We start from the raw sequence: 10,357 nt of genomic DNA, 5'->3' as shown, positions 1-10,357 counted from the left end.
GGCCATCAAAAGTATTATGCTAAGCTAGCAAAAAGATACTATGGTCCTTTCCAAACTTTGAAACCTATCAATGAGATGGCCTACCAACTCAAGTTGCCCAACCATTGGCTCATACACAATGCTTTTCATGTGAGCCTACTTAAGCCCACAAAGGAGAGCCGCCAAGTGAACCAATTATTGAAGACCCTCCCAAAGTTGAAGACCAAGAATAGGTGCTACAACCCGAAGCTATCCTTCGGCATGAAGACAAGGTACTACTACATGGTAAGATTATCCGACGGTATCTTATTAAGTTCAAAAATTATCCTTTTGAAGATGCTAGATGGATGCAAGGATTACAACTTAAGGATAGTATGAACCTTGTCAATGCTTACAATGCTACATTAGAGTAAGCAAATGTACAAATTTCTTTTAAATGACCCATGTTTTTGTCTTATAAGACTAGTTCTCTTTTTAATTGTGCACAAATTTAAATAGTATGCATGCTTAGAATCATGTTTGTGATGACGACGTCTCTCAAACACCAAGTAGAATTTGTCACTCTACTTTGGGAGAATGAAAGGGACTAAAGAGCAGACATGCTTGCGGCAACTATGTCTCCCAAGCACCAAATGGATTAGTCATCCATTCTGGAAAGATGTCGTAGGGTAAAAAGGGATCCTCTACCCACCGCTAAGTAAGATTGACTAATGACTAGGGCTTTATCTCTTCTACCTCATAGTCGAGGACGACTATGATTTCACGAGAGGGGTAATGTCATAAAATCTAATATCTAACCAACCCAAATGATTTTCTCATATTAAACTGATCATTTAATGTAGGAGAATAATGGGAACAAGGGTTGAGATATAGACATGTGCTTATAGATCTATCTCTACACGGGGCCAATGGTAAAGGGGCCCAAATGAGAGATGGTCTATCAAAGAGCAAGGCTAACCAATGGAGCATAAGACCTTAGGGTTAGCTTCATTGAGACCTCCAATAATTAGTGTAAAAGTCCTTTTGACCTTAGGTAAGCTAGGGCTGAGCTTGAGGTGGGAACCCGGCCCAAGCTTTGAGGTGCTTGAGGTGGGAACCCGGCCTAAGCTTAAGGTGCTTGAGGTGTCTGATGACTGAGATGCTTGAGATGCTTGAGGTGCTTGATGATTGAGATGCTTGTCATGCTTGAGATACTAGGGTTGTACTTGAGGTGAGAACCCAACCCAAGCTTAAAGTGCTTAAGGGCCAAGCTTGTGGTGGGAACTGGGCCTAAGCTTGACGGGCTTGAGGTGTCAAAAGTCAAAGATCCAATCCCTACAAGGAGGGGGCAAGCCCTACATGAGGGGGGATGAGAGAGAACACCCACACACTCACACAAGGCATACTTGGTACAAAGAAAGCATAAGGGACACTTGTCAAGTTCCTCCTCATGTTGCCCTCATGGTGTACCTGAAGCCTATTGGTTGGCCACCCAAGGGGTCCAATGATAATTTAGGAGATTTAATTAATTATCTTTGCATTTATCAAGTCCTCTCTCTCAAAGGGGAAAGGGGGACACTTGTCCTAAGGCTATCCTTGTTGCTTGTAATGCCTCCTGCTTGTGATTGGCTAGGCCTGGAGGGGTCCAATGAGCTTCAAGCATGAGCTACGAGGGGGGTCAACCAAAGCAAGCTAGGGGGTTGCTTAGGGGGTATACTCTCCCACACACACTCTCATTATGCATTGTGCAAAGTGCAAGAGCTCCCTCTCCTTCTCCAAGCAAGTAGAGGTTGAGAGACTACACCAACACTGTTGGCTATGGAGTGCAAATCCAACCAAGAGCCATGCTTCAATGCTTAAGCTTGCCATCTTCTCCATCTTCATTACTATGCTATTATGTATGCTAGCAAGAAGAGTTATGATAAGTGAGGAGCTAATTCTTTCTCCTATGAAATGTTTCTCCTTCCTCTTTCCTACCCTCATTGCCTGTTATCTCTCTCCACCTTCGAAGGTGTTTGAGGTCTTGGGACTGAGGCTTGTAATAGTTAAAGATTTCTCCAAAGTTTATGTTATGCTTGTGATGCATGAAACTTTCCATCTTCATTGCATCACCTAGGTCACAAGGAACACAAAGATTGTATTGTAACAAGTTTCTCTTAATGGGAGAAATCAAAATACAAATGCCTATTGGAGGGGGGAGTAGCTCCATAAACCCGATCCTCAATTTTTGTCATGTTCTCTAAATTATCTCTCTTGCAAAAGTATTGTTCATGCCAAGTTAACGAAATGCTATGTTAATGTTGCTTCTGTCAATTATGTTCCCCGCTATGCTCACAAAGTAATTTCTCAAAACTACTCTCATTAATTTCCGCTACTCTCAAGTTAATAGGCCAATTCCATTACACTGTGCATATGTATTTGTTGGGGTCTGCATGAAGATTATCGTTGGTCCTTGATTACTGATAAAGCCGTGATCGATGTCGAGGATGATGTGGCAAAAGCATGCTATCATTGTTGATGCAGTGAAGAAGGGAGCTTATTTTGGTTGTGGCCAGACGAGCCACAAAATTCAAGATTACCTTAAGAAAAAGACCAAGAAACTGCATGGACGACAATTGGTTCCTATTCATGAGATCTCAAGTAACTCTAATGTTATTCAGGTTGAAATTTATCATTTAGCACATAATTCCTACACTAATTGTACATTTAACACCAAAGTGTTTGATAAGCACGATCTTCTCCGTTCCCCCATGAAGAACAATGGTCATGTTGTGACCACACTGCCTGATAATGGAAGCTCACACAATTTTGTGGGTGTAGGGCTCCTTCCAATGGCAGCAGTTTTGGTTATATCATCTTCAGCCTCTTCTAACCTATCCTTCAAGGTTATGTGCAGTGGTCACCCCTCAGTGCATCTTTTGATGTTGTCTAGGGGTCCTTAGTCAAACTCATCCCTTCTTGGGTGATTTTCTCTTTGGAGAAGTAGAGATGCCCATCTTTTGGAGGCTTTGGTGGATACCGTCTCTCTCCTCCTCTCTCCTTCAATAGTTGCTAGGGCACTTTTTACCCTCACTAGGAGGGGTTTTGTATCTGAGTGTGTGTGGAGGACAATAGGAGTGCATTGTGGGAGTAGTGTGCGCGCTTCACGGCCCACCCTGTGTGCACCCCATCCAATATAGGCTACCGAAAATGTGATGGTGATGATGTAGCAGCAGCAACCACAACATTGGCGTATGGCAGCTTCACTAAACGGGCCACTACAATCCTAATAGAGTGATCCAAGATCCATTGTCAGCCAATGTAGGGCACTGTTGTAGGTGATGGATGACGTGGTCGTCGGTTGGTGTAGTGATGGCAGCTACCTGCAACAGTCACAACAATAGTAGGCGGGATGTGGGCATGTGCAACAACAGTCTATACAGGAGGGAAGTTAGGGTTTTGCAGGGGTTTTGAAGAGCACAATTGAACTCTCTCTCTCTCTCTCTCTCTCTCTCTCTCTCTCTCTCTCTCTCTCTCTCTCTCTCTCTCTCTCTCTCTCTCTCTCTCTCTCTCTCTCTCTCTCTCTCTCTCTCAGGTGACTGAGGCTTGTGCAGGGGGTAAGTGGACAGTCTGCCGCGGTGGATGGGCCATCATCCAGGAGTTTCAGACTCAAAATGAAGCACCAAACACCACCCAGACCCCTTAGTTCTTGTAATGTCATCTATAGCATTGGGGCCATGGAGCACACGTGACACACACAGGTAGGGTGCTTAGTGCACATTGCTCGTGCATAGCTTGGGGGTGGAATCCACCCAAGATATTAGGAGGCCTAGGAAACAAGAGCAGGGCCAGAAATCTCTACGTTGCATCCAGTTGATGCAAAGCAAGTGTATCTCTCCAAATTCAATGAGATGTACTTTTGTCTTGAAGGCTATGCTTGCATCTTCAAGGCATTTGGCTCTACACTAGTGCTCAATGAGCTTTTAGTGTGGAGTGTGGAATCTCGGAATGCACTTGTTGCATACATTTGCCGCTTCTGGGTATGTTGTCCACAGCTCAAGAAGTGTATGATGAGCTTCCATCTCCAAATATTGTGACATGGAATAACATGATTGGAGACTATGTCAAGCATGGGCGTGGAGACGAAGCTATTATTTGCTTTGAAGGCATGCAACACTAGGGAATCTCTCCAGATGGGCTCACCTTTAGCTTTCTTTTGAAAGCATGCGGCATCTCTGGAGCATTAGGCAAAGGCCAACAATTTCATGTAGAAGTTATCAAGAAAGGACCTTTAAAACAAGACAATTTTGTAGGTACTGCACTGTTAGATATGTATGCAAAGTGCGACATGCTTGGAAAAGATCAAAAAGCCTTTTCGTCTCATGGATAGCCCTATTTGCAGGATATGCTCAACAAGGGTATTGTCGAGAAGCTTTGATGTATTTTGAATAGATGAAACAAGGAGGGCTTTTTCCAAACGCAATCACCTTTGTATTTGCTTTGAAAGATTGTGGCAGCTTGGGAGGCTCAAAAAAGGCATGCAACGACAGGGAATTTCTCTAGATGGGTTCCTCTTCACCTTTCTTTTGAAAGCATGTGTCATCTCTGGAGTAATAGGAAAAGGCCAACAACTTCATGCATAAGTTATCAAGAAAGGACTTTTAAAACAAAACAATTTTGTAGGTACTGCAATGTTAGGTATGTATGCAAAGTGCAACATACTTGGAAAAGCTCAAGAAACCTCTGGCCAATTCACTGTTCGAAGTGTAGTCTCATGAACATCCCTAATTGTAGGATATGCTCAACAAGGGTATTGTCGAGAAGCTTTGATGCATTTTGAACAAATGCAGCGAGCATGACTTTTTCCAAAAGTAATCACCTATGTATTTGCTTTGAAAGCTTGTTGGTAGCTTGGGAGACTAAAAACAGGGCGAAGGACTTCATGCTCAGATTGTAGATGAGGGACTGCTCAATCAAAATATCATTGTTGGAACTGCGTTGGTGGACATGTATTGCAAGTGTGGCCTTCTTGACAAGGCACAAGAGGTTTTCAATCAGATTTCAGAATGCAATGTAGTTGCATGGAGTGCTCTTATTTTAGGGTACGCTCAACATGAGGGTGGTGAGGATGCATTCAATTGTTTCTACAGGATGCGATCTCGGAGTGTCCCACAAAATTTTATCACCTTCCTCTACCTCTTGAAAGCATGTGTCACCACAGGGGGTAGAAGAGGTTGAAGAAATACATCTTATATTGCAAAGGGATGGACATTTGTTGAAAGATATCATCCTTGCCAATGCATTGGTAGAGACATATGCCAAGTACGATCTTTGTGGTAGAGCACAAGAAACATTTGATGGGATTTTGATGCCAAATGTCGTGTCTTGGAATGCCCTCTTTGCAGGATATGTGCATATATGGAAATGGAGAAGAGGCTTTGGATTGTTTTTGTACAATGCAACTCAAAGCAATGCCCCCAGACACAGTCACATATGCTTGCATTTTGAAAGCATGTGCATGCATTGAGTTAATGGACAGGGGTGCTGAGATTCTCGATAATGGTATGGTGGCAAAAGGTACTTTTATTGCCAATGCATCGGTGGACATGTAGGCCAAGTGTGGGGCACTTGAAAAAGAGCTTCTTGATAGAATTGTGATTCAAAATGTAGTCTGTTGGATTGCTCTTAATGGAGGACATGCCCAACATGGGCACAATGAGGGGCCTCTGAATTGCTTCTATCAAATGCAACAGGAGGACCTCATTCTAGATGCCATTATCTTTGCTTGCATTTTGAGAGCCTGTGGTAATGAAGAAATGATAGACAAGCCCTTTGAAGTTCAAAGTCACATTGTTGCAGCTGAAGAGCATGGCAAATGGGTACATGGCCAAGTTATCGGAAGGGGCCTAGATATCGACCCATTTATTGGCAGCTCCCTTATTGATATGTATGGCAAGCGCGGCAACATGGAGGAGGCTCGTGCAGTATTTGATAGACTACCTTACAAAGATCGTATGTCATGGAGTGCCTTAGTTGCTTGAAGGGATGGTGTAGAGAGGATTAGAACCAAATAGGGTTACATTCGTTTCTTTGATAAAGGCTTTTACCAACATTGTTGCTTTAAAACATGGAGAATCGATTCATGCATAGGTAATGGACAAGTGGCATGAATCTGATTTCCATGTAGGCAACACACTTATAAATATGTACACGAGTTGCCGGAGTCTAGAGGATGCTCACATGCTATTGCAACGGTTGAAAGTAAGGAATCTTGTTACTTAGAGTGCGATATTTGATGGTTGTGCTCTACAGAGAAACTTCTCCTTGGCTTCTAGTATATTTCAGAGCATGTTAGATTTAATTCTTAAGCCAAATGATGTGACTTTCATAAGTTTTTTCTCCGCTTGTAGTCATGCAGGTGAGGGACCATAACTTAGAACCTATCCTAGAGCACTATAATTCTATGGTGGATGTCCTTGGTACAGCGGGACTTTTAAAGGAGTCAGAGGATCTAATGGAATGTATACCATTTTTTTTGTGGATATTATCAGATGGACCTCCTTGCTTGGCTCTTGTAATACACATAACGATGTGACATCAGGAGAACTTTGCTTTGATTGGGTGCTCAATAAAGACAACTGTGCAATTGCTTATACATTGATGCGTAGCATCTATGCCAGTGTAGGTATGGAAAAGGATGCAACAAGAGTACAAGACACGAGAAGGTTCTTAGGAGTATGGAAAAAGCTAGCGAAGGCCTACATTGAAGTTGATAATCAAGTACATTCCTTCCTGGTTGGAGGTTACAACCATCAATGATCGGATGATGTCTATGCTAAACTTAAATCCTTAAAGGAAGCCAAAAGAGGGGTTGAGTATCAACATTCCAATACCATAGTTGCTAAAGACAAAGGAGATTATAGTTGTGGGCATTGTCAAGGCACAACCATCCAAGTAGCCGACGGTATGTCTTGATTGCCATCCAGTAGCAAAAATCAATTCCAAGGTGGAAATGCAAGAAATCTTAATCTCGGGTTCCTACAAGGTCGACCAATTTAGGGATGGATTGTGTTGCTGCAATGGTTCATGATTAATTTGTACCCAAAGTTGCTTTAAATGATGCTATAAGCTTTATGTGAATGGTCTATCACCATTGAGATGAAGATTGCCTGGCCGTCCTTCCCATGGGAGACACTTTAGATTAGTAAGCGAGGTGATGGTTTCTCTTCAGACTGAGTCTCTTGCACTCTTGCGACGAAGTTCTGGGCTAGTTTAAGGAAACGTCTCTCTCGAAACACTTCCTCTCGTTCTGTTAGCTCTTTGAAAGTATATGGCCTTACACAACGCCTTCATACGAATGAGAATCCATGATGAGATTGCAAGATATACCAATAGGAGGAAACAAGCATCATGTCGGCAAACTCATTCACAAAGCTTTAGCCATCACCGTGTTCGTTACGACAATTGGAAAATGAATGTACTCAAAACAAAAGGGTACATAAAATACTCTGAATACTATACTCATTACTAAGGACGCAGTGAAATGAACGCACTGGAAATTGCACGCTGCCATGGGAATGGCACGTTCTCTTATATTATAAAATTTGGGGAGGAGTGTGCAAACTCCCCATGCAAGGAGACTTGCATGTTTTTTTCTTTCCAAACATAAAAAGGAAACAACATCTGCAAGTGAATATATTTCAAGTGATCCATATCATCAATGTATATAATTCTAGCCCTTCTTATGGTTCTTTTGCGAGGTACACGACTCAAAATTAGGGCATTACGATCGTAATGTACTAGAGATGGTACCAATCAAGAAACAACAGAACTTGCTTTTGTGAAAGGTAACAATCTCTTTCTCTCTCTCTCTCTCTCTCTCTTTCTTCTTCTTTCTCTCCATTTTCTTCTCTAGGGATATATACTCTTATTGAATCTCCAAATGAAACTTACACAAATGATAAGAATGCACACAGTAAAGAGAGATTGAATCAAACAATTATACAATCTAAAAGCTAAGGACATATTAGACATATCAAAATTGGGACATGAAGATCATGGCGTTGTCAACATAAGACCATGTCAGACTTAAGGTACAAAGATTTGTGGAAAACAAAGCACAAGCTCTCTCTCTCTCTCTCTCTCTCTCTCTAAGCTTTCCTCTTCTAGGTTGTTGTTTACTCTTACCCTCGGACTCACTTGAATTTGACACAAATGCGGCTAATGAAGCACTCTAGTTCCTTTTATAACATATAATTAGACTCTTGGAGTGTGAAACACACTTGCTTATCCCAATAGGGGATGGGTGGGGGCAATTTTGATGAGGATCAGGCCTTGGTCAACTCCCTCATCATCTATCTTGGCTTGCTTCTCCTTTGCCTATCTATTCAAGAATGGAACTTCTCTTCCTCTTCTCTATTGTGGATCATCGAGACTTTGATGTTTCACAACAATGGCTCTAATTAGCTTATGCCGTGGGCCTTGCTGTCGGGTCAAGTTCTTTGCGCTTGGGAAAGTGGGAGGAGGAACACGAGGGAATGATGCATGCTACCCTCTCTAGGTGAGTGCTTTCTTTTATTGGCACTGCCGTTAGGTAGGGTCTATGCGGAGGAATTTTGTCGCCATGGCCATAGGGCCTCATGCCAATCGGGAGTTGCCGAGCAAGGGTATGTTTTTAGGTGGACGGCATGCATTGGATTGCTATTTTTGTTGTTAAGACTTGTTACCTGCTGAGCTGCGCTTATCGGCTCCACAGTGACTCCTTCCGCATCCACCACGTGGTCAACCAGGAAGCCCTCCCAACTCGTCCTGGACAACCAAGCCCATCTTGGCGACGACATTTTGTACGAACCCTTTGAGTGTGAAGAGTCATAAAATTGCAGCTTCGACATGATTATCCGCGACGGGGATCGACTCTTGCATGACGTGGAAGCGGCGTCAGCCAACGTGATGAGCCACTGCAGCAGCCGGCTCCGCAACTGCACAGCAGGAAGCTCCAGGACTGCATTCGGTGCAGCACATACAACATTCGGTCGCAGTAGTGTGGATTCTGAGGAGGGCCACTACAGCACGGCATCCTCTGCAAACTTTCAGGTAACACCAGGCCGGCAATGCAGCTGCTCGTCTTCAGACAGTAGTATAGCGCAAATCTGTTTGCAGGGCTTGATTACAGTGCAGATCATCGCAAATTCATGTGATGAATCTGACTGTTGCGGCCATAGGACTGCAGGGCACAGCTTTGCACAGGCGGATGGCATCGCCGTAGGAAAGGGTCAGGTTGACAGCGCATGCACCGAGGATGACGTGGATGCACTCCATGCACGTGACACAGATGCCCATAACGATGATGATGAGGATGAGCATGTCATGTAGTATGATGATGCAATGATGGATGCGGATGGCGCAACCATGGTAGACGAGACATGCTATTCTGAGGACCTCCTGCTAGATTTCAAAGAGTCGATTGAAGACTCATGCATTTACTGCCGCTACATCCAACTAAATCCTCCAACCCTTCACCCCACCAATATAGCCCTCGCCTTTTTCCAAGTTTTACAACGTCTTGAAGCTTAATTAAGCTGGTTAATTCCTCTTTGTAACATTATTGAGCCTAAGAGCTTTCTTGTAATGTAAATCTGCACACACCCTTAAATTTCAATTCAATTGTAATTCTTCCATTGAGTGCAAATTCAATTCATTGTGTGGAATGAAGGCAATGCCCTCACCTAACTTAATTATAAGCGTCAATCTTGGTTCTCCATCATGTGAGATTCTCTCCCTTTAGCTAATTTGTCTCACTTATGGTGGTTCATTTTTAGAAGCTCCACCAAGTGCTCACAAAATACATTTTTTTTCCAACCCATGCCCACACCTATCTTAATAAGCCTGCTGCCTCAATCCAGGTTCTCCATTGTCTCATACGGTCCTTCATTTTTGAAGGTCCACCAACTTCCAAGTGCTCACAAAAATATCGTACCAGTTGATCGTAGTCCATTTCAAAATAGGAGCAACTCTGTGCACGTTAACATCAATCTGCTTTAGCAACTTTTGACGACTAGTAGAACTCTCATATTACTTGGGTGTTGTACCACTGTGAACACAGTGCTATGTCTGTTAAGATCCATCTTTCCTAACTCCAAATCCTTTGCAATGCTTTGGGCTAGAAATACCTTTTGTTGTGCTTGTTCCTTGTTGCCACTATTGTCAAAACCTGGAATGACATCATCTGTTGATCGTCACCTTTTAATTTCTTTCTCATCAATTGTAACTTTCTCGATCTGGCCACTTGGTCCCAAGTGTACTGTAAAAATAGGACTTGTACCATAACCCCATGTGTCAGAGTCCTCTTTAATTTGTAAGCATCGTGAACATCTTTCCACAAAGTCTTCAAGTTTGTCAATTGCTTTGTGAACTTCGTTGA

At 42.9% G+C, this 10,357-nt stretch overlaps 2 protein-coding genes across 2 annotated transcripts; both read left to right on the top strand.

Moving 5' to 3' along the window:
• The first annotated feature begins 2,435 nt into the window (after positions 1 to 2,435).
• Positions 2,436 to 5,978, top strand: LOC147463246 (pentatricopeptide repeat-containing protein At5g65570-like). The gene is made up of 5 exons (XM_086495906.1): positions 2,436 to 2,843; positions 4,867 to 5,010; positions 5,159 to 5,242; positions 5,343 to 5,514; positions 5,608 to 5,978. The coding sequence occupies exons 1-5, from the start codon at positions 2,436 to 2,438 to the stop codon at positions 5,976 to 5,978; spliced, it is 1,179 nt and encodes a 392-aa protein (XP_086352032.1).
• A 2,693-nt stretch (positions 5,979 to 8,671) lies between these two features.
• Positions 8,672 to 9,595, top strand: LOC147463245 (uncharacterized). The gene has a single exon (XM_086528285.1). The coding sequence runs from the start codon at positions 8,827 to 8,829 to the stop codon at positions 9,307 to 9,309; it is 483 nt and encodes a 160-aa protein (XP_086384411.1). The 5' UTR covers positions 8,672 to 8,826; the 3' UTR covers positions 9,310 to 9,595.
• The last annotated feature ends 762 nt before the right edge of the window (positions 9,596 to 10,357 follow it).

Source organism: Adiantum capillus-veneris, chromosome 2 (genome assembly GCF_014529385.1).
Source record: "Adiantum capillus-veneris isolate H3 chromosome 2, ASM1452938v2, whole genome shotgun sequence".
NCBI classification, from domain to species: Eukaryota; Viridiplantae; Streptophyta; class Polypodiopsida; order Polypodiales; family Pteridaceae; genus Adiantum; species Adiantum capillus-veneris.
Note: the sequence above shows the minus strand (reverse complement) of the source record. Positions and strands in the feature narration are given on the sequence as shown.

What these genes read in the sequence shown, in the direction of transcription:
- LOC147463245 (XM_086528285.1), top strand. Translation starts at nt 8,827, where the DNA reads ATGATTATCCGCGACGGGGATCGACTCTTGCATGACGTGGAAGCGGCG.
- LOC147463246 (XM_086495906.1), top strand. Translation starts at nt 2,436, where the DNA reads ATGTCGAGGATGATGTGGCAAAAGCATGCTATCATTGTTGATGCAGTG. An exon ending in ATCAGATTTCAGAATGCAAT is followed by an intron (nt 5,011 to 5,158) that starts GTAGTTGCATGG and finishes GTGTCACCACAG; the next exon opens with GGGGTAGAAGAGGTTGAAGA. An exon ending in TCATCCTTGCCAATGCATTG is followed by an intron (nt 5,243 to 5,342) that starts GTAGAGACATAT and finishes CCCTCTTTGCAG; the next exon opens with GATATGTGCATATATGGAAA.